Below are 24,240 nucleotides of genomic sequence, written 5' to 3'. Positions count from 1 at the left end.
AGTTAAAATTGTTACTACATCTAAACACAAGCAGTATTATGAAGCAAGATCCTACCTTAGTAGAACCAGTGAATGCAACTTTATCAATGTCCTTGTGGCAAGCAATAGCGGCCCCAGCAGTGGGTCCATATCCGGGGACAATATTCACCACACCGGGGGGTAATGGGACCTGAAATTCACAAAGTAAAGATTCACACGATAGTCACTTTTAACAGATTAAAATGTTCAATTATTCCCAGTCTGGAGTATGGAACAACTAACATGTCACAATGATTTCTGTGTGGCATACACAAAGCCATTACGAGCATTATTGTCTGTTTCTGACTGGGAGTTTCCCCATCTGAAATCTGGGCTCACACTGGGTATGATTTTCCAACTCACCTTTCTGATCCACATTACAAACAGGAGTTTAGCCATCACTAGAACAGGTTCGGAGAATTAGCTCAACAGATGTAATAAAATATTACCTCGGGAGTTTGATGGAACATTCCCCACTAGCCTGGAAGTGAGACAACCACAGCAAGAGTGGCAGCATCCAGGACAGACCTAGAACAAAGAACAATACAGCACAGGAACAGGCCCTTCGGCCCTCCAAGCCTGCGCCGCTCATGTGCCCAACTAGACCATTCGTTTGTATCCCTCTATTCCCAGTCTGTTCATGTGGCTATCTAGATAAGTCTTAAACGATCCCAGCGTGTCCGCCTCAATCACCTTGCTTGGCAGTGCATTCCAGGCCCCCACCGCCCTCTGTGTAAAATACGTCCCCCTGACATCTGTGTTGAACCTTGCCCTCCTCACCTTGAACCTGTGACCTCTTGTGTTCGTCACCTCTGACCTGGGAAAAAGCTTCCCATTGTTCACCCTATCTAGGCCCTTCATAATTTTATGCACCTCTATTAGGTTGCCCCTCATCCTCCGTCTTTCCAGGGAGAACATCCCCAGTTTACCCAATCTCTCCTCATTGCTGAGACCCTCCATACCAGGCAACATCCTGGTAAACCTTTTCTGTACTCTCTCCAAAGCCTCCACGTCCTTCTGGTAGTGTGGCGACCAGAACTGGACACAGTATTCCTAATGTGGCCGAACCAACGTTCTATACAGCTGCAACATCATATGCCAACTTTTATATTCTATGCCCCGTCCAATAAAGGCAAGCATGCCATATGCGTTGTTGACCACCCTCTCCACCTGTGCTGCCACCTTTAAGGATCTGGGGACTTGTACACCCAGGTCCCTCTGTGTGCCTATACTCCTGATGGTTCTGCCATTTATTGTATAGCTCCCCCTTACATTAGATCTACCGGAATGCATCACTTCGCATTTATCTGGATTAATTGACCTGTTTTAGTTGGCCTCACTTCCACTGAGTACATTATCTACCCTCACTGAGCACCATGGCAGAATCATATACAATCTACAGAGAATGCATTGTGGCAAGGTTACTTCAACTTTCACTTCCTTGTAATCTCAGCCACTGGGAAGGACAGAGTGATGCTGTGGAAACACCATCCTGTCCAAGTCACACTTCATCAGACATGGACATTCCCTTTTCCATCACCATCGTTGGGTCCAAATTCTAGAACTCCCTAATGAACGGCACTGTGGTTGCAGCAAAAGTACATGGACAACAGCGACTGGAGAAGACATCTCGCCACACTGTCACGGTAAATAGGGAAGGATAATAAATGCTGGCCTAACCAGCAATGACAACAAGAATCGCTGAAATATACATTAGATAATAGAATTGGCAATAATCAGCAACAGGAGAATACAGAGGTGTGGATTCAAAGATGTTAACAGCAGAGAATGAGGCTATTCAGCCGAGTTTGTTTGTGCCAACACTTTGCAAGAGCAACCTCACTTTCCCAATTTCTCTCGAGAGCTTTGCATGTTTTACTTGTTAAAATAGTTGCCCACATTTTCCCTAAAAGTTGCAATAATTTCAGCTGAAAAAACCTTGTGGCAAATTATTCCATGTTCCAACAACAGCACAAAAATACATTCTCCAAAACACGGAGAACCCCAGCGGGCTTTTTAAACGTTGATTCCCTCATCAATGACTGCTCACCAGAGGAAAAAATATTTCCCTATTTATGATATCAATCCTCAATCAAATCTCCTCTCAGCTTCAATGGAAATAGACCCAGACCCTCCCTTCATAATTTAGATTCCCATCCCGACAACCTCCTGCTGAATCTACACTGTACGTTCCCCCTGCGATTAATCCCCCTCTCAATCTACACTGTACACTCTCTCTGCGATTAATCCCCTTCTCAATCTACACTGTACACTCTCTCTGGGATTAATCCCCCTCTGAATCTACACTGTACGTAGCAGTATTAGTTAGAGAGCATATTACAGCGGTGCAGAGGGAGGACAACTCAGAGGGGTCGTGTAACGAGTCACTGTGGATGGAGCTCAGAAACAGGAAGGGCGCAGTCACTATGTTAGGGGTGTGCTACAGGCCCCCCAACAGCGCAAGGGAAGTGGAAGAACGGATATGTCAGGAGATACTGGATAGGTGCAGGAAAAATAGGGTTGTTGTAGTGGGAGACTTCAATTTCCCTGGTATAGACTGGAAATCACGTAGGGCTGGGAGTCTGAATGGGGAGGAAGTTGTAAAATGCGTACAGGAAGGTTCTTTGGAACAATATGTAGATAGCCCGACTAGAGAGGGGGCTATACTGGACCTAGTACTGGGGAATGAGCCCGGTCAGGTCTTCAAAGTTTCGGATGGGGAACATGTGGCAAATAGTGACCACAATTCTGTTAGCTTTAGGATAGTGATGGAAAAGGATGGGTGGTGTCCCAAGGGTAAGGTGTTGGATTGGGGCAAGGCTAATTTTAGTGGGATTAGGCAGAAATTGGCAGCTGTTGATTGGGAGAGGCTGTTTGAGGGTAAATCCACATCTGGCATGTGGGAGTCTTTTAAGGAACAGTTGTTAGGGCTACAGGACAGGCATGTGCCTGTAAAAAAGAAGGATAGGAAGGGTAGGATTCGAGAACCGTGGATAACCAGGGAAATTGAGGGATTGGTCAAAAAGAAAAGAAAGGCGTACGTTAGGTTCAGGCAGCTAAAAACGGAGGGAGCTCTGGAGGAATACAAAGAAAGTAGGAAAGAACTCAAACGAGGAATTAGAAGGGCAAAAAGGGGTCACGAAATGTCCTTGGCAGACAGGATTAAGGAGAATCCCAAGGCATTTTATTCATACATTAGGAACAAAAGGGTTGTCAGGGAAAAAATCAGACCTCTCAGGGACAAAAGTGGGGAATTATGCTTATAGCCCAAAGAAGTAGGGGAGATCCTAAATGAATACTTTGCGTCGGTATTCACAAAGGAGAGGGATGTGTTGACTGGGAGTGTCTCGGAGGGGAGTGTTGACCCGTTAGAGAAAATCTCCATTACAAGGGAGGAAGTGTTAGGTTTTTTAGGGAATATAAAGACTGACAAATCCCCAGGGCCTAATGGAATCTATCCAAGGCTGCTCAGGGAGATGAGAGATGAAATCGCTGGGCCTCTGACGCAAATCTTTGTCTCGTCACTGGACACAGGTGAGGTCCCAGAGGATTGGAGGATAGCTAATGTGGTCCCGTTATTTAAGAAGGGTAGGAAGGAAAACCCGGGAAATTATAGGCCGGTGAGCTTGACGTCCGTGGTAGGGAAGTTGTTGGATAGGATGTATGCGCATTTAGAAAGGAATAAACTCATTAACGATAGTCAGCATGGTTTTGTGAGAGGGAGGTCATGCCTCACTAACCTGGTGGAGTTTTTTGAAGAAGTGACTAGAATGGTTGACGAGGGAAGGGCCGTGGATGTCGTCTATATGGACTTTAGTAAGGCGTTTGATAAAGTCCCTCATGGTAGGTTGGTGCAAAAGGAGGTGGCTAGATGGGTGGAGAACTGGCTTGGTCACAGAAGACAAAGGGTGGTAGTGGGAGGGTCTTTTTCCGGCTGGATGCCTGTGACTAGTGGTGTTCCGCAGGGCCCTGTATTGGGACCTCTGCTGTTTGTGATTTATATAAACGATCTGGAAGAAGGTGTAACTGGGGTGATCAGTAAGTTTGCGGATGACACGAAAATGGCTGGACTTGCAGTTAGTGAGGAGCATTGTCAGAGGCTACAGAAGGATATAGATAGGCTGGAAATTTGGGCAAAGAAATGGCAGATGGAGTTCAATCCAGATGAATGCGAAGTGATGCATTTTGGTAGAACTAACGTACGGGGGAGCTATACGATAAATGGCAGAACCATAAAGGGTGTAGATACGCAGAGGGACCTGGGTGTGCAAGTCCACAGATCCTTGAAGGTGACGTCACAGGTGGAGAGGTAGTGAATAAGGCATATGGCATGCTTGCCTTTGTAGGACGGGGCATAGAGTATAAAAGTTGGGGTCTGATGTTGCAGTTGTATAGAACGTTGGTTCGGCCGCATTTGGAATACTGTGCCCAGTTCTGGTCGCCACACTACCGGAAGGACGTGGAGGCTTTAGAGAGAGTACAGAGGAGGTTTACCAGGATGTTGCCTGGTATGGAAGAGCTTAGTTATGAGGAGAGATTGGGTAAACTGGGGTTGTTCTCACTGGAAAGACGGAGGATGAGGGGTGACCTCATAGAGGTGTATAAAATTATGAAAGGCATAGATAGGGTGAACGCTGGGAAGCTTTTTCCCAGGTCGGTGGTGACGTTCACGAGGGGTCATAGGTTCAAGGTGAGGGGGGGGAGGTTTAACACGGATATCAGAAGGACGTATTTTACACAGAGGGTGGTGGGGGCCTGGAATGCGCTGCCGGGCAAGGTGGAGGAGGCGGACACACTGGGAACGTTTAAGACTTATCTAGATAGCCACATGAACGGAGTGGAAATGGAGGGATACAAAAGAAAGATATAGTTTGGACCAGGGAGCGGCGTGGGCTTGGAGGGCCGAAGGGCCTGTTATTGTGCTGTATTGTTCTTTGTTCTTTGTTCTTTCTGCGATTAATCCCCTTCTCAATCTACACTGTTCGCTCTCTCTGGGATTAATCCCCTTCTCAATCTACACTGTTCGCTCTCTCTGCGATTAATCCCCCTCTCAATCTGCACTGTTCACTCTCTCTGGGATTAATCCCCTTCTCAATCTACACTGTACACTCTCCCTGGGATTAATCCCCTTCTCAATCTACACTGTACACTCTCCCTGGGATTAATCCCCCTCTTAATCTACACTGCACACTCTCAATGCGATTAATCCCCTTCTCAATCTACACTGTACACTCTCTCTGCGATTAATCCCCCTCTCAACCTACACTGCATACTCTCAATGTGATTAATCCCCTTTGTATCTACACTGTACACTCTCTCTGCGATTAATCCCCTTCTCAATCTACACTGTACACTCTCTCTGCGATTAATCCCCTTCTCAATCTACACTGTACACTCTCTCTGCGATTAATCCCCTTCTCAATCTATACTGTACACTCTCTCTGCGATTAATCCCCTCTGTATCTACACTGTACATTCTCTCTGCGATTAATCCCCCTCTCAATCTACACTGTACGCTCCCTCTGCGATTAATCACCCTCTCAATATAAACCGTATGCTCTCTCTGCGATTATTCCCCTCTCAATCTATACTGTACACTCTCCCTGCGATATATCCCTCTCCCAATCTACACTGTACACTCTCAATGCGATTAATCCCCCTCTCAATCTAGACTCTATGCTCTCTCTGGGATTAATCCCCTTCTCAATCTACACTGCACGCTGTCTCTGCGATTAATCACCCTCTCAATCTACACTGTACACTCGCTCCGGGATTAATCTCCTTCTCAATCCACACTGTACATCTCTCTGCGATTAATCCCCTTCTCAATCGACACTGTGCATTTTCTCTGCGATTAATCCCCTTCTCAATCCACACTGTACACTCTCTCTGCGATTAATCCCCTTATCAATCTACACTGTACACTCTCTCTGGGATTAATCCACCTCTCAATTGGATTGGAACCTGGATCCCGAGAGCAGTATGCTTGGTTCTCTGGATTACTAGTCCAATGACAATACAACCTTGCCTGAACTACCTCCCCGAAAATCCTTAGAATATTGAAAGAGACCTGTAGGGGGATAGATGGGAATCTCTTTCCTCTGATGGGAAATTCAGGAATTCGTGAGCAAACGTTTCTCCCATTCGGATTGGAAATCGAGAAGCACTTTTTCCATTTAAAAGTGGTAAAACATAGGAACTTTCTCCCGCCCCCCAACACCAGCCCCCCAATCCCCCCCTCCTGCCCAGCAACACCAGCCCCCCCACCCCCCCCTCCTGCCCCACAACACCAGCCCCCCAACCCCCCGCCCCCAACACCAGCCCCTCCACCCCCCCAACCCCCCTCCAGTCCCCCCACCCCCCCTCCCCTCCCCCCACCCCCTCAAAAAAGCTATGTGCTGCCAGGCAATTAGAGCTTTCAAAACTCAGATGAATGAGTGTTTGTTCAAGAATATTAAGCAACATGGAACCAAAGTGAGTAAATGGTGTTACGATACATTTCTACCATGATCCAATTGGAACAGCAGGACAGGCTAAGCTGCTGAATGGCCTCTTCCCATCTCTGTATCTTTTTTCAGTCATTACCCTCCCTTCTCCACTGGAGCCATCTTGTCCAGGACAGCATGTTTAAATGTATGGATTCACCCCGCAAGCTCCACTTTCATATCGTCCCTTCCAATTCCACTCGCAGGTAAAGGTATACAGTCTCTGCATGAATCAAACCACTGAACACTTTGCTTCACTGCCTCTTACTAATGAAAGGGTTTTGTTCTAGCTGAGGCTATGAGCCATTGAAGTAAGGGCTAGGCCACTTCACTGGCTGCTGTGAATAGAGTAGTACGGTTGTAGCTCCCTCTGACAACGCCCTGAGAGTTTGGCACAGACACACAGGATTCTTTGTGGTGTGTCAGTCAGGGAGTGGGAGTTCTTTCAATTTTGGGAATTCAATGTGTTCTGTTTCCATTCCAGCAGCTTTAATAATCCTCCTTTCCTTTCTCAGTCTGGAATCCTCTCCCCCATGTCCCGATAAATGTGTTTAAGCCTTCCCTGCTCTCCACCATTTACCCTCGACTCCAGGGAGGTAAAGCTTTGTTCCAGAACTCATTCCAATTCTCTGTGGATGTTAATTTTCTCCCTTGCAGCAATCCTGCAGACGCACACTGACCTTCCTCTCATACCCCCGGTCCTCCTCTACATCCAATGGGTGGCAGCGGCACAGACACTAGCACATTGCCAGACTTTCAATCTGGTGCCTCACTCCTCCTGAAACTTAATGAAGATCTGATATCTACCGCCATCTATTCAGGGCCACACCATCTACCCGCCAGGAAAACAATCTCAAACTCCATTCTCCATATCCTAACTCTCACCAAGTCCCATTTGCACAGCACCCTTATGCCCTCTGACCTTACAATCATAGAATCCTACAGTGCAGAAAGACACACAGGATTGTACACAGGATTGTACCTACGTGACTCCCAGTTAAACAACTTGAATTTAAAACACTCCTTGTTTTCAAATCTCTTCCTGACCTCACGCTTCCCTATCTGTCTCTTGTCCAGCTCCTCACGATATCCACTCTCTAATTCCGGCCTCTAGCGGATTCCTCATTTTAACTGCTCCGCCATCAGTGGCTGAACTGTCAGCTGCAGAGACCAGAAGCTCTGCAATTCCCTCCTTCTCCCGCCCTGCCTGTCTACAATCCCACACAGCTGTTCACAAACCTTTTGTCTTACAAGGCTCACTGTTAGATTTTATTTGATAACCTCTCTGTGAAATACCTTGGAACATTTTCTCGCATTAAAGATGCTCTATAAATGCAAGTTATTGTTGTTGTTTAATGCTGGGGGCTCAGTATGGCACCCCCGTGTGGCACACCCAGTATGGCACTGCACACACATGTGTCACACCCAGCATGGTACTGCACACACACACACATGGCACACCTAGCTTGGCACTGTACCCCTGTGTGGCACACCCAGCATGGCACTGCACACACATGTGACACACACCCAGCATGACACGGGACACACCCAGCATGGCACTGCACACACACGTGACACACCCAGCATGACACGGGACACATCCAGCACGGTTCTGTACACTCATGTGACACACCCAGCATGGCACTTTACCCCTGTGTGGCACACCCAGTATGGCACTGCACACACACGTGTCACACCCAGCATGGTACTGAACACACACACACATGGCACACCTAGCTTGGCACTGTACCCCTGTGTGGCACACCCAGCATGTCAGTGCACACACATGACACACCTAGCATGACACGGGACACACACAGCATGGTACTGCACACACGTAATGCACACAGCATGGTACTGCACACACATGTGACACACACAGCATGGTACTGCACACACGTAATGCACACAGCATGGTACTGCACACACATGTGACACACACAGCATGGTACTCCAGACACTGAAGCACATATCAGGGATTGGACACAAGAGGGCGATGTTCCCATTAGAAACCCAATGAGTTTTGTGGCTCTCGACTCTCGCATTCCTTGAACACATTCCCAGTGTGTGATCAGCCATGGTGTGAATCGGAGCTGGTATAATTCCCCTGTTAGTGCTGTCTGTAAACACAGGCTTCAACCAAATTACAAAAATACCCCCTTTCTTCCTCTGCTCATCACAGAAATTTGTTAAGATAATGAGGAAAAGCGGCTGACTTCTTTAGTAACCTCGTAGCTCAGCTCAAAGACATTTTCTGGAGTTTATTGGAAGAATTTAGACTTCTATTTGCTTTAGAAATTGAAAAAACCCTTAGTCAGAACCAATCAGGATATTAGAAGTGACATCATGAACCGAGTCAGGTCATTAATGTCACAAGTAGCCTTACATTAACACTGCAATGAAGTTACTGTGAAAATCCCTAGTGGCCACACTCTGGCGCCTGTTCGGGTACACTCGAGGAATTTAGCATGGCCAATGCATCTAACCAGCACATCTTTCAGACTGTGGGAGGAAACCGGAGCACCGGAGTAAACCCACGCAGACACGGGGAGAATGTGCAGACTTCACACAGACAGTCTCCCAAGGCCAGAATCAAACCCAGGTCCCTGGCGCTGTGAGGCAGCAGTGCTAACCACTGTGCCACCCAGTCAGATACGGGCAGCCAGTCAGGAGAATGAACCTGTTGATATTATTAAACATTCCCAAGCGTGTTCCAGCTAAGATTACACAGCTGAGGGGCCAACCATTGTCAGCTGTTGACACATGGCGTTTGACCCTTGGGTGCAGTACCGAGGGAGTGCTCTCTTCCAGATCAGATGCTAAATTGAGGCCCTATCTGCAGTCTCAGGTGGGTGTAAAAGATCCCACAACACTATTTCAAAGAGAAGGGAATTTCCTCTTAATGTACTGGTCAATATTTATCCCCAAACCAACATTACAAAAACAGATAATTGGATTATTAGCGAATTGCTATTTGTGGGATCTTGCTGTCTACAAATTGAATTTTTTTTTGCACATTCCATTTGTGGCCACATTTCAACAATACTTAGTTTACTTGAAAGTGTTGTGAGATGTCCTCCGGTCAGTAAAAGGTGCTATATAAATGTAGGTTTTTTCTAGCTGTCTTACTACAGATGTTGCATTATATTTAAATGTTACTAAAATCCGAGGCAGTTGAAGTTAAATCCAAGACACAGCTTTTCTTTACCGAGCATTTATTCACTTTGTTCAGTCTCCTGACTCTCCCCTCATGCCCAGTGCCCCAGCTGTCCCCTATTTATATTGTGCTCCAAGTACATCATCAAACAAGGCCTATGTATCCTAACAGTGTCATCAGCAGGTTCTCCTTTCTTTCTTCAAACAATAATTTAATGACACACTCAAATAATTACAAAACAAATCAAAGAAAGAAATAATTTTCTGCATCTTGTATGAACCCATCATAATCCAATCCTGCCTCTTCCCGGAGCTCTAACAATTTCTTCAAGCAGGTATTCCTATTTGGAAAGGACTTCCAACAACCCATTTTATCTTACGGATTTCCATTATTCACACCCTCTGATACCAGGGAATTCCCGATGGGGGATTGTCATCGGTTGGACTGGATGATCCTGTCAGCGGGAATGGCTGGAATCATGGACTTTAGTGACGCCATCGATAAGGTTCCTCATGGCAGGCTGATACAGGAAATGAAGTCATATGGGATCCAAGGTGAGCTGGTAAGATGGATACAAAACTGGCTTGGGCATGGAAAGCAGAGAGTAGCGGTGGAAGGGTACTTTTCTAACTGGAGATCTGTGACAAGTGGTGTTCCACAAGGATCAGTGTTGGGCCTCTGTTGTTTGTAATATATATAAATGGTTTGGAGGAAAATGTAAGTGGCCTGATAAGTAAATTTGCAGATGATACAAAAATTGGGGGAGTAATGGATAGTGAGGAGGATTGTCAGAGGATACAGCAGGATATAAATCGACTGGAGACCGGGGCCTTAGATGACAGATGGAATTTAACCCGGACAAATGTGAGGTGATGCGATCTGGAAGGTCCACTGCAGAAGGAAAGTATTCAGTAAATGGTAGAGCCCTTGGAAATATTAGCATACAGAGGGATCTAGGCATGCAGATCCACAGTTCCCTGAAGGTGGCAACTCAGGTGGACAAGGTGGTCAAGAAGGCATATGGCATGCTGGCCTTCATCGGTCAGGGCATTGAGTATAGGAATTGGAAAATCATGTTGCAGCTGTATAAGACTTTGGTTAGGCCACATTTGGAGTATTGTGTTCGGCACACTACCGGAAGGATGTTGATGCATTGGAAAGAGTGCAGAAGAGATTTACCAGGATGTTGCCTGGTTTGGAGGATATGGACTATAAAGAAAGGTTGAACAAACTTGGATTGTTTTCATTGGAGCATCGGGCAATGAGGGAGGGACCTGATAGAGGTTTACAAGATTATGACAGGCTTGGATAGAGTGGATAGTCAGGGTCTTGTTTCCAGGGTCAATTACTCAGGGCAAAGGTTGAAAGTGAGAGGGAGAAAAATTATAAGAGATGTAAGGGGTACGTTTTTCACACAGAGGATGGTGAATGCCTGGAACGCGCTGCCAGGAGAGGTGGTGGAAGCAGATTCTGTAACAACGTCCAAGAGGCATCTGGATTGATACATGAATAGGCAGGGAATAGAGGGACATGGACCACATAGAGGCATGAAAATATTAGATTAGAGAGGCATCTGTGTTGGGAGCATTCTGGCCAAGTTTGCCGATGATACAAAGATAGGTGGAGGGGCAGGTAGTATTGAGGAGGTGGGGAGGCTGCAGAAAGATTTAGACAGTTTAGGAGAGTGGTCCAAGAAGTGGCTGATGAAATTCAACGTGGGCAAGTGCGAGGTCGTACACTTTGGAAAAAAGAATAGAGGCATGGACTATTTTCTAAACGGTGACAAAATTCATAATGCTAAAGTGCAAAGGGACTTGGGAGTCCTAGTCCAGGATTCTCTAAAGGTAAACTTGCAGGTTGAGTCCGTAATTAGGAAAGCAAATGTAATGTTGTCATTTATCTCAAGAGGCTTGGAATACAAAAGCAGGGATGTACTTCTGAGGCTTTATAAAGCACTGGTTAGGCCCCATTTGGAGTACTGTGAGCAATTTTGGGCCCCACACCTCAGGAAGGACATACTGGCACTGGAGCGGGTCCAGCGGAGATTCACACGGATGATCCCAGGAATGGTAGGCCTGACATACGATGAACGTCTGAGGATCGTGGGATTATATTCATTGGAGTTTAGGAGGTTGAGGGGAGATCTGATAGAAACTTACAAGATAATGAACGGCTTAGATAGGATGGACGTAGGGAAGTTGTTTCCATTAACAGGGGAGACTAGGACGCGGGGGCACAGCCTTAGAATAAAAGGGAGTCACTTTAGAACAGAGATGAGGAGAAATTTCTTCAGCCAGAGAGTGGTGGGTCTGTGGAATTCATTGCCACAGAGGGCTGTGGAGGCCGAGACGTTGAGCGTCTTCAAGACAGAAATTGATAAATTCTTGATTTCTCGAGGAATTAAGGGCTATGGGGAGAGAGCGGGTAAATGGAGTTGAAATCAACCATGATTGAATGGTGGAGTGGACTCGATGGGCCGAATGGCCTTACTTCCGCTCCTATGTCTTATGGTCTTATGGTCTTATGGCACAGACTTGGTGGGCCGAAGGGCCTGTTCCTGTGCTGTACTGTTCTTTATTTTTTGTTCTTTGAAAATCACTCAGGCGTTCCTGCAGCTAAGTTGCTTTTAATTATCTTTTTTATTTTCATAGCTTCCCAGGTCAACGGAAAACATTCATTACTCTTTCCCAAGCATTGCTAAAAGTCACTAATCTCATATCGCTGCATCACCCAAGGTTGAAACCTTGAGTGCTTATTTCTCTGAATTTCATTTATTTAATATTTTAGTTGCTCTCAAAACTTTCTCAACTGTAGCATGTCTAATCATAGTACTCGGTTCCAATACATCATAATTAGTATCAAGTCCAGTGTGAGTGCACAACCAGTTTAACACACAATCAACCTTCTTAACTGGTCTATTTTGTCCCGGGATGCAGGATCCTCTTTCTGCAGGGGCCTAGCCCAACTTTTGGGATGTGATTGACAATTTCTAAATAAGACTGTTGATTCAATGTCAGTCCTGACTTATCGTGCTGTCTAACCCTTTATATTCACAGGCCCGCAAAGTCTGACCACCAATCATAAACTCTTTTATTTTATCAATTACCCTTTGCTCAAATTCTGCAGAACCTTCCCACAGAAAATAATCAACCTGCTAGTTTCTCTTTGTGATAGCAATAGAATAGTGCTGGGTCTACATTTAGCTGAAAATAACCCGTTCTCAGTAGCAGGGACCTAACTGAAAAATACCCGTGACGCTTCATTCAAACCATAAACAAACTTGTTGAATTTCCACAGTTCTCCTTCTATATTGCCAGCTTCTTTCAGTGATTCTAAAACACTCTCCTCTGAAATTTATCACCCTGCAAAAATGTGTCTTGAATATTCATCAATTTACATTCCCAGGTACGTCTTGCTAAAAGAGCTAAGAAAATTTTCAAGTTCACTTTTCCTGTAGTGGAGTCCACTATGACATCCTGATTTAAAACCCTGAGCAATTAATCCAGATTTATCCTTGTACGTGTCATCAGGAAATACCTTTTCTGTACATCTTCACCTGGCTGGCTCTCCCTGTCTGTTATTTCAGCGTATAAACCAAATTCTCTCCGACTCTTATTTTCCAGTTTGTTAAGCTATCAAAATGGTCCCTATCCTCATTGCTTTTGTTGGCAATTCCCCTTTCCCATTAATGCTTATCCCCCCCACCCCCTCCACAAATCTAAATGGTCTCAAAATGCTGAGAGCATCAAATCCTCCATCTTTTGTGTTCCGTTGGAGTCAGGAATGTGGCTGGAAATGTCTGTTCCCCAAAATGTTTTTAAAGCTTCGGATGTCTTTCCAAAAGCATATCCCCTTCTGATAATCTAACCCCAGTCAAGAACAAGAGCCTATCAACGCTTAATCTTTTAGCGTAATCCAACAATTTGAAAGCAAGTATAGATTGAGATAGGAATAGTGCAAAGAGTCCTCGGAAAGTGAATCACAGAATCATAGAACCTCTACAGTGACAGAAAGTGGCTATTTGGTCCATCGAGGCTGCAGCTGACCTGTGACATTAGTTTACCTTTAAGAAGTGTTTTTTTAAAATCGCGCACGCTGTAGTTGTAAGCAAGCTTTTTCAGTTTGTTTTTCTCATTGTTGCCGGGCTGCTTACGAGAGTCTTTTTATTGCTGTTTATTTTTACTGGGATGTTTATGGCTCTGCATTGTTAGGAGAAAAACTGGTTTGCAGGTCAGGTGATAAGAGTTTTTTTCATTTTCAGTTTGGAGCTACAGGTTTGAGTTTTAGTTTTAGGAGGGGCATCAAGCTGAAATGAGGTTTTTCTCTCTCTCTCTCCCCCTGGTTTTGGATATCCTGCTGGTTAGCTGAAAGCAAGGTCTTGCCTTTCTAAAGGGGGAAATCGGCTGTTGGTGGCTTGCCCTGAGTCCTTGGTGTTTTGGGAGGCTGTTCTGACTGCAAACTGTTCTGAGTCCATCCAGAGAACTGCAGACTTCACCCAAAGGACTCAATTCCAGTATCACATGAGCATTAATCTTTGCTGTGTTAAACCTGTGAAAAGGGTCTTTTGACTGCAGGGTTGGTTTGATTGGGACACATTAGATATTTGTTCAGGGTTATACATTGTTGTTTTGTTTCTTGTGTGTAGTTGATAAGAGTTTTTGCTAATTTTCTTACTACAACATGTTAACTGTATTCTTAATTGAACTTTGTTTGATAAAAGCTCCCTTCTGGGTTATTTGAATCATACCTGAAGTGAAACCTATCATGCTTATCCAAGCCAAACTCAAGATGCAAAACTTATGATCCAGGCGGGCTTCGTAAAACACTTTGGCATTTCTGACCTGAACCATAACAATTTGGGGTGGCACGGTGGCACAGTGGTTAGCACTGCTGCCTCACAGCTCCAGGGGCCTGAGTTCAACCCTGCTTGGGTCACTGTCTGTGTGGAGTTTGCACATTCTCCCTGTGTCTGCGTGGGTTTCCTCCGGGTGCTCCGGTTTCCTCCCACAGTCCAAAGATGTACAGGTTAGGTGGATTGGCCATGATAAATTGTCTCTTAGTGTCCCAGGATGCGTAGGTTAGAGGGATTAGTGGGGTAAATATATGGGGTTATGAGGATAGGGCCTGCGCGGGATTGTTGTCGGTGCAGACTCGATGGGCCGAATGGCCTCTTTCTGCATTATAGGGATTCTATGATGAATTGGGACTCTCTCTCTAAAGGTTAAAATCTATATTTCTTGATTGGTTTGGGATTATTGAACACAAAGACAGTGAGTGGTGAGTATGTTGGTGTTTTCTTTTCAGGTGTTGTATTCAGGTTTAAATAGGGAGTGCCTTGTGGAATATTGGCTCTTTCAGAGGCTAAGAAGTTCCTGGGGGTGGAGGAAGCCACGCAAGGTGGCTTACATAGGGCAACTAAAACAAAGCTTTTGGAATTGGCAGAAACCTTGCAGTTGACATTGCCTGGCAGCGTAAGGAAAGGGGGAGATCATTGTGGCGATAGCCCAGCATTTAAAATAGTCAGAAACACAGTCAGAATCATTGGAAATGGCTAGAATTCAATTACAAATGAAACAGCTTGAACATGAAAAAGAATTAAAGCAGCTTGAATTCAAAATAAAGGGAAAGGGAAAGCCAAAGATAAAGAAAGGGAGGCCATTGCAGCTGAAAAAGCCAGAAAAAGGGAGGAACAAAAAGCACAAGAAATGAAACTGCCTGAATTGCAGCGAGGGAAGAAGAAAAAGAGAGAGAATGTGAACTTCAGAAACTGGAAAGACAATTTAAACTTGAAATGTTAGAAGTGCAAATTTGTAAAACTGCAAGGTTAGCCGCAGAAATGGCAGTTGATTATGAATTAGTTCACAAATCAAAGTTTGGTTTCCGACATCAGTTTCGGCCTGTTGGGGATAGAAACTAGGGAAAAGAGAAATCTTCAGGTGGTAAAGGTAAAGGAGATCTTCTGGGAGATAATAAAGACCGTGTACCTCAGGTTAGAAAGGAAGTACAGGAGGGTGGAAGAGAAATGAAAGCCGCAGATAGGATGCAAGACTGGGCGGAGAAGTGGCAGATGGACTTCAACCCGGATAAATGCGTAGTGGTCCATTTTGGCAGGCCAAATGGGATGAAGGAGTATAATATCAAGGGTAAGACTCTTAGCAGTGTAGAGGATCAGAAGGACCTCGGGGTCCGGGTCCATAGCACTCTTAAATCGGCCTCGCAGGTAAAGGAGGTGGTTAAGAAGGCGTATGGTGTGCTGGCCTTCATCAATCGAGGGATTGAGTTTAGGAGTCGGGAGATAATGATGCAGCTTTATAAGACCCTCGTCAGACCCCACTTGGAGTACTGTGCTCAGTTCTGGTCGCCTCATTACAGGAGGGATGTGGAAATGATTGAAAGGGTGCAGAGGAGATTTACAAGGATGTTGCCTGGATTGGTTGGCATGCCTTATGAGGATAGGCTGAGGGAGCTCAGTCTTTTCTCCTTGGAGAGACGAAGGATGAGAGGTGACCTGATAGAGGCGTACAAGATGTTGAGAGGTATAGATCGGGTGGATTCTCGGAGGCTTTTTCCCAGGGTTGAAATGGCTGTTACGAGAGGACACAAGTTTAAGGGGAGTAGGCACAGAGGAGATGTCAGGGGTAAGTTTTTCACTCAGAGGGTGGTGGGTGAGTGGAATCGGCTGCCGTCAATGGTGGTGGAGGCAAACTCGATAGGATCTTTTAAGAGACTTCTGGATGAGTACATGGAACTTAATAGGATTGAGGGTTATAGGTAAGCCTATATATAGGCCTAGGTAGGTAGGGACATGACCGGCGCAACTTGTGGGCCGAAGGGCCTGTTTGTGCTGTATTTTTTCTATGTTCTATGTTTTTACTGTAATAAAAAAGTAAGAGTGTCACAAATAAGGCTTACATTAACACTGCAATGGAGTTGTTGTGAAATTCCCCTAGTCGCCACACTTCAGCGCCTAATAAATTAGGCCAAGCAAAGTCATGGTGTTGGTGGTTTAAGGAAAACACTGGGAAGGCTGACGTGGTAAAACGGGTAAACCAGTAGGGTTTGTTAAAGTGGTAAAGGGAAGCCCAGTTGAAGCAAAAGGGTTGCAAAAATATGTAGAGGCTGATCAGGAGTTGATGGATAAGAAGGTGCCAGCTCTCTTTAAAGAATTTACTTGAGTGGGTAAAGTTTACTCATGTGTACCAGGAGGAGTAGGTAAAGAAGTTAAAATTTTAAGAGATACAGGAGCAAGTCAATCTTTGATGTTAAAAGAGATGAGGAGTTGTGTAGTTTGGAAGAAGTATTGCCAGAAAAGGTGGTAATATGTGGAATTCAGGGTGAGAGGAGTGGTGTTCCATTATATAAGGTGAGGTTGGAGAGTCCAGTGAAGAGTGGCGAAGTGGTAGTGGGAGTAATAGAGAAATTATCTTGTCCAGCAATACAGTTTATCTTGCGTAATGATACAGCTGGATTGTTGGTGGGAGTCATGCCTACTGTGGTTGAAAAGCCAGTGGAGAATCAAACAACTGAGTTGTTGAAGGACACATATCCAGTGATTTTGCTGATTGTGTAGGAACAAGGTCGCAAAGTCACAGTTTAAGACAAGAGGAGAAATTAAAGAGTGAAGATGAGAAAGTTGAAGTAAAATAATTTACAATTGAGAAGCGGAGGGTGTTAGAAAGGTTATCTTTACTTAAATAGATAAGGTACCAGGACCCGATGAGATGCATCCAAGGACACTGAGGGTGGGGTGAGTATGGAACTTGCAGAGGCACAAGTGATAATCTTCTAGTCTTCCTTAGACACAGGGATGGTGCCAGAGGACTTTAGAATTGTCAGTGCTACACCCTCGTTCAGAAAGGGATGCAAGGATAAAGCCAGCAACTACAGGCCAGTCAGCTTGAATGTGGTGGCAGAAGCTTCTGGTAACTTAGACTGGCACAAAACCAATAGTCATTTACAGGTGCAGGATAATTAAGCCAAGCCAGCATGATTGATTGAGGGAAAATCATGTTTAACAAACATGCTGGAGTTTTTTGAGGGGGTAACAGAGAAGGTTAATAAGGGCAGTGCTGTTAATAAGACGTATATAGATTTTTGAAAGACATCTGATACAGTGCCACACACAGCGATTTGTGTGAGCAAAATTCAAGCTCATGGAATAAAAGGGAAAGTAGGCACTTGGATAAGAAATTGGCTGAGTGATTGAAGGAAGGTTTGTAATCCCCAGGGGTCAGTGTTGGGACCCTTGTTCTTCCTGTTATTTATTAATGACCTTGACTGTAGTCAAGGCGACCTTGGCTGTAGTCACTTAGGGCGGCACGGTAGCACAGTGGTTAGCACTGCTGCTTCACAACTCCAGGGACCTGGGTTCGATTCCCGGCTTGGGTCACTGTCTGTGTGGAGTTTGCACATTCTCCTCGTGTCTGCGCGGGTTTCCTCCGGGTGCTCTGGTTTCCTCCCACAGTCCAAAGATGTGCGGGTTAGGTTGATTGGCCATGCTAAATTGCCACTTAGTGTCCTGAGATGCGTAGGTTAGAGGGATTAGTCGGTACAATATGTAGGGATATGGAGGTAGGGCCTGGGTGGGATTGTGGTCGGTGCAGACTCGATGGGCCGAATGGCCTCTTTCTGTACTGTAGGGTTTCTATGAATATTCTATGTAGTGTGCAGGGCATGATTACAAAATTTGTAAAGGATACAAATATTGGAAGCATTGTCAACTGTGGTGAGGAGAGTCTTGAACATGTTGGTGGATTGGGCAGACATGTGGCAGGTGAAGTTCAATGCAGGGCAGTGTGAGGTGATTCACTCTGGCAGGAAGAATGTGGAGAGTCGGTGTAAAGTAAAGGGAGAAAGGTGCAGTAACAGAGAGACCTCATGTACATGTACACAAGTCACTGAAGGTTGCAGGGCATGTTGAGAGAGAGCAGTTAATAAAGCATAAAGCATATGGTATCTTAGGTTTTATTAATAGGGACATTGAGTACAAGAGTAAGGAGGTCATGTTGAAGACACTAGTCAAGCTTCATCTGGAGACTGCATCCAGTTCTGGGCGATACACTTGGTGAAGGATGTGAAGGCATTGGAGAGAGTACAGAGGAGATTCACAAAGATGATTCCAGGGATAAGGAACTATAGCTATGAGGATAGATTAGAGATGTTGGTACTGTTTTTCTTGAAAAAAAGAAGGCTGAGAGGAGACTTGATAGAGATATTCGAGATCCTGAAGGGTATGGATGTTAAATAGTGAGAAACTGTTCCCTCTCAAGAGAGCATCAAGAACTAGAGGGAACAGATTCAAAATAATGGGCAAAGCGAGTGAAAGTGATGTGAGGAAAAACCTTTTTCATCCAGAGAGGGTTGGAGTCTGGAATGAATTTCCTGAGAGGGTGGAAGAGGCAAGTTTGATCGAGCTATTCAAAAGGGAATTGGATTGCTGTCTGAAAAGAGAGAGTGTGCGAGGTTACAGGGATAAAACCGGGAGACTGGCACTGGTTAAAATGATCTTTCAGAGAGCCAGCACAGACTGGATGGGCTGAATGGAATCCAAGCCATTTAGTAAAGTCAAAGGCAGGACAGAGAGAGCTTTTTAAACATTGTCCAGTCTGGTCGCTCTCCCTTCAGTGTCCCGCCTGTCCTGTATTTATTGTGCTTATTAAACAATATCCTTCACCTGTGCATCTTAACATATCATTAATGTACAATTAACAAACGATACTGACCTCCTTGATTAAGGCTCCCATGTAAAGTGCTGTGAGAGGTGTCTGCTCAGCAGGTTTAATCACCACTGTGTTACCACAACAAAGTGCTGGTGCCACTTTCCATATGAACATCAGCAGGGGGAAATTCCACTGGGGAAAGAGGCAGATTTGTGGATCAGGTTAACTGTTGAAATGCAGAAGCTGTTGAGAGTTGAAATGAGCGAGTGAGGCAGTCTAAAGGATGGATGGAGGGGAATGATTTTCACCAGTGGATTGTTAATGGAAATGGGAAGTAACCCTGAATATTTCTCCTGGCTTGGTCACATCTCCTGAGAACCCTGAGCTGTTTGCTCACAAATTCTCTGATCAATTCTCTGAAACAAACCTCAGAGAACAGCTTTCAGTTGGAAGTTGGAAGGAAGCCAGGGGAGACTGAGATTAGAATGTGACAGTGTGACATCGCTCAGATCCAATAACTTCAACCTCGCAGCTGGCAAAACAAAGACTTCTTTCAGTTACATTAATTTATGATTCATCTATATATTTAGGAATTGAGATTGAAGTCTGCAATTCTATCGCCAGCACGGAGGATGATACAATTCCCACAGAACACAACAAAATAGACACTGCATTAAATTGATTTTATTAAAGTATTCTTACCTGGAGACATGTAGTAAAGATCAAAGTGCTTGAGTATCTGACTGAACAGTGATTCACACAGATAAGAAACCCATGACTGGGGTCTCAGTTTCCAAGCTGTCCCCACATGGATTGGAGGAATTTATATCAGCTTTGTGGGTAAACGGAATTTGTATTGGATTCTGTGTTTTAACAGTAAGAATGTTCAGAGCCAGCACAAAAATACACATTGGGTTTGGGAGGGAGGAGGGTGAAGTTTGAGCAGGTATCAAACGACACAGGGAGAGTGCTGGAGCATGGCATTGAGATAGAGGATCAGCCATGATCGTAATGAATGGTGAAACAGGATTGAAGGGCCAAATGGCCTAATTAGGCTCCTGTTTTCTGGCTGGAATGTTATGGCTGTTCACGCCGGCAGGATTTTCCCATCCTGCTGCAGTGAATGGAGATTTGGCTGAATCCAAATTCTCCAACTTTGCTGCAGAGGGAGCGTGGTGTGAATGGCTGGTAAGATTACGCCCTGTATCTTTTTATGGCCCGTTTGCTCCAGACCTCTACTTATTTCTGTCCATAGTAAGAAGTCTCACAACACCAGGTTAAAGTCCAACAGGTTTATTTGGAATCACGAGCTTTCGGAGCGCTGCTTCTTCATCAGGTGAGTGGAGAGGTAGGTTTCACAAACACGCCATATATAGACAAAGACACAATTGCAAGATAATGGTTGAAATGGAAGTCTTTATAGGTACAGACAGTGCGAGTGGAGAGAGGGATAATCACAGGTTAAAGCGGTGTGCCAGGACAGTTAGTAGGATTTTGCAAGCCCAGGCCAAATGGTGGGGGTTACAGATAGTGTGACATGAACCCAAGATCCTAGTTGAGGCCGTCCTCATGTGTGTGGAACTTGGCTATCAGTTTCTGCTCAGCGACTCTGCATTGTCGTGTTGCCTTGAAGGCCGCCTTGGAGAACGCTGACCCAAAGATCAGAGGCTGAATGCCCATGACTGCTGAAGTGTTCCCTGACTGGAAGGGACCACTCCTGTCTGGTGATTGTCGAGTGGTCCATTCATCCGTTGTAGCATCTGCATGGTCTCGCCAATGTGCCACGCCTCGGGACATCCTTTCCTGCAGCGTATGAGGTAGACAACGTTGGCCGAGTTGCATGAGTATGTACCGTGTACCTGGTGGGTGGTGATCCCTCATGTGATGGCGGAGTCCGTGTTGATGATCCAGCATGTCTTGCAGAGGTTGCTGTGGCAGGGTTGTGTGGTGTCGTGGACACTGTTCTCCTGAAGGCTGGGTAGTTTGCTGCGGACAATGGTCTGTTTGTGTTTGCGTGGTTGTTTGAAGGCAAGTAGTGGGGGTGTGGGGCCGGCCTTGGCGAGGATGTTCATCTTCATCGATGACATGTTGAAAGCTCTGAAGAAGATGCTGCAGCTTCTCCGCTCCGGGGAAGTACTGGACTACGAAGGGTACTCTGTCCGCCGTGTCCCGTGTTTGTCTTCTGAGGAGGTCGGTGCGGTTTTTCGCTGTGGCGTGTTGGAACTGTCGATCGATGAGTCGAGCGCCATATCCTGTTCTTACGAGGGTGACTTTCACCGTCTGTAGATGTCTGTTGCATTCCTCCTTGTCAGAGCAGATCCTGTGTATACGGAGGGCTTGTCCGTAGGAGATGGCTACAAGTTCGAACAAGACCTCTTCACTGCACAGGACCTTCAACCGATGCTATACACTAGATACATCGATGACATTTTCTTCCTTTGGACTCATGGTGAACAATCACTGAAACAACTATATGATGACATCAACAAGTTCCATCCCACCATCAGACTTACCATGGACTACTCTCCGGAATCGGTTGCATTCTTGGACACACGCATCTCCATTAAGGACAGTCACCTCAGCACTTCACTGTACTGCAAGCCCACGGATAACCTCATGATGCTCCACTTCTCCAGCTTCCACCCTAAACATGTTAAAGAAGCCATCCCCTACAGAGCTGAGAAACGATGACATCTTCTTCAGAGCCTTTAACATGTCATCGATGAAGATGAACTCCTCGCCAAGGCCATCCCCACTACTTGCCTTCAAACAACCGTGCAAACTCAAACAGACCATTGTACGCAGCAAACTACCCAGCGTTCAGGAGAATAGTGACCACGACACCACACAACCCTGCCATAGCAACCTCTGCAAGACGTGCCAGATCATCGACGTGGATACCACAATCACACATGAGAACACCACCCACCAGGTACTAGGTACATACTCATGCGACTTGGCCAACGTTGTCTACCTGATACGCTGCAGGAAAGGATGTCCCGAGGCATGGTACATCGGCGAGAACGTGCAGATGCTATGACAACGGATGAATGGACACAACACAACAATCACCAGGCAGGAGTGTTTTCTTCCTGTCGGGGAACACTTCAGCAGTCACGGGCATTCAGCCTCTGATCTTCGGGTAAGCGTTCTCCAAGGCGGCCTTCAAGACACGTGACAACGCAGAATCGCTGAGCAGAAACTGATAGCCAAGTTCCGCACGCATGAGAATGGCCTCAACTGGGATCTTGGGTCCATGTCACATTACATGTAACCCCCACAATTTAGCCTGGGCTTGCAAAATCTCACTAACTGTCCTGGCTTGAGATAATTCACACCTCGTTAACCTGTGATTATCCCACACAGGCACAGTGGTTAGCACTGCCTGGGGCCTGGGTGATTCCAGCCTTGGGTGATTTACTGTGTGGAGTCTGCACGTTCTCCCCAGGTCTGCGTGGGTTTCCCCCGGGTGCTCCAATTTCCTCCCACATGATGTGCTGGTTAGGTACTTTGGCCATGCTAAATTCTCCCTCAGTGTACCCAAACAGGCACTGGAGTGTAGTGACTAGGGAATTTTCACAGTAACTTCATTGCAATGTTGATGTAAGCCTACATGTGACACGAATAAACAAACTTAAAGAACTTTAAAAAAAAACCCTCTCCACGCATTGTCTGTATCTATAAAGAATTGATTACCTGTAAAGACTCGCATTCCAACCATTATCTTGCAATTGTGTCTTTGTCTATATATGGCGTGTTTGCGAAACCTACCTCTCCACTCACTTGAGGAAGGAGCAGCGCCCCGAAAGCTCGTGGTTCCAAATAAACCTGTTGGACTTTAACCTGGTGTTGTGAGACTTATTACTGTGCCCCCACCCCAGTCCAACGCCGGCATCTCCACATCATTTCTGTCCATGTCAAGAACTCCAACAGGAACTCCAACATCTCCTCAGTCCTGCAATTGTTGAAAGATGTTGTCCAACATCCAACAAACACCTGGATGTTGTAATGGAATAGAGCTCAGAATGAATAGAATGTAGCTCCAGATAAATTAGTAACCTGTAAAACACTAACAGCTCCTGGAGTTTTGTTTGATTACATTTTGGGGCCAAGGATATTTTCGATGGTCATTTAACACAGTACATTTGGAATGTACACTTTCTTATATTCACTCCACTGGCTTATAAACAGTAGCTACAGTTGTTTTTCATTTCATTTAAGCATTGTTAATCATTGTAAAAGTAAAGACAATGTTCTTATTTCACTAAATGAGTTTAACTCACTGGAGTAATCTGGCCACAAACACCAATTGGCTCGTGTCTTGTGAACATCACAAAGTCTCCATCTGCCAATAGAAAAGAGAAACATTAATACTGACAGAGTTATCAGATTTATTCTAGAATAAAATCTAGGATTGCGAGTCACTTCATATAGGTATGTTCCTCATAGAATGATGGTATGTTTTAACAACAGGTATTTGGGAATTATATTTACATTGCTCAATCACTATGAAAGGTGGCATTAAAACTTCTGAAGTAAAATATCTCATAGAGATCTGTCTGAGGGAATGAATGGGATCATTGGATGAATCTTGTTCAATATGGAGAATGACAGAGATAGCAACCAGTCTGCTGCAGCTCTATGTGTCCATGTGTGAGATGTATCTCTTGTAAACCTTGCCGACACCTCACTGTAGGGGCTGTGTTCTGTGCATCCTGCGGATTTGGAGATGCTGGCGTTGGGACTGGGGTGGGGCACAGTAAGAAGTCTCACAAAACCAGGTTAAAATCCAACAGGTTTATTTGGTATCATGAGTGCTGCTCCTTCATCAGCTGATCAAGGAGTCTTCATCAGCTGATGAAGGAGCAGCGCTCTGAAAGCTTGTGCTACCAAATAAACCTGTTGGACTTTAACCTGGTGT

The 24,240-nt window shown here is 45.3% G+C and overlaps 1 protein-coding gene across 2 annotated transcripts in view; it reads right to left on the bottom strand.

Annotated features, from left to right (window-relative positions):
* The window catches only part of aldh1a3 (aldehyde dehydrogenase 1 family, member A3), a 604,785-nt gene that overhangs the window by 49,197 nt on the left and 531,348 nt on the right, over positions 1–24,240 (bottom strand). For both annotated transcript variants that reach the window (XM_078241032.1, XM_078241033.1), the window contains exons 5-7: positions 23,603–23,664; positions 19,383–19,511; positions 56–169 (exon numbers count right to left, since the gene is read on the bottom strand). In XM_078241032.1, the coding sequence (XP_078097158.1) occupies positions 56–169; positions 19,383–19,511; positions 23,603–23,664 (305 nt within the window). The remainder of the gene's footprint in view (positions 1–55; positions 170–19,382; positions 19,512–23,602; positions 23,665–24,240) is intronic.

The sequence above is a fragment of the Mustelus asterias genome, chromosome 24, assembly GCF_964213995.1.
Source record: "Mustelus asterias chromosome 24, sMusAst1.hap1.1, whole genome shotgun sequence".
Lineage (NCBI taxonomy): Eukaryota > Metazoa > Chordata > Chondrichthyes > Carcharhiniformes > Triakidae > Mustelus > Mustelus asterias.
This window is presented reverse-complemented; position numbering and strand designations above follow the sequence as displayed.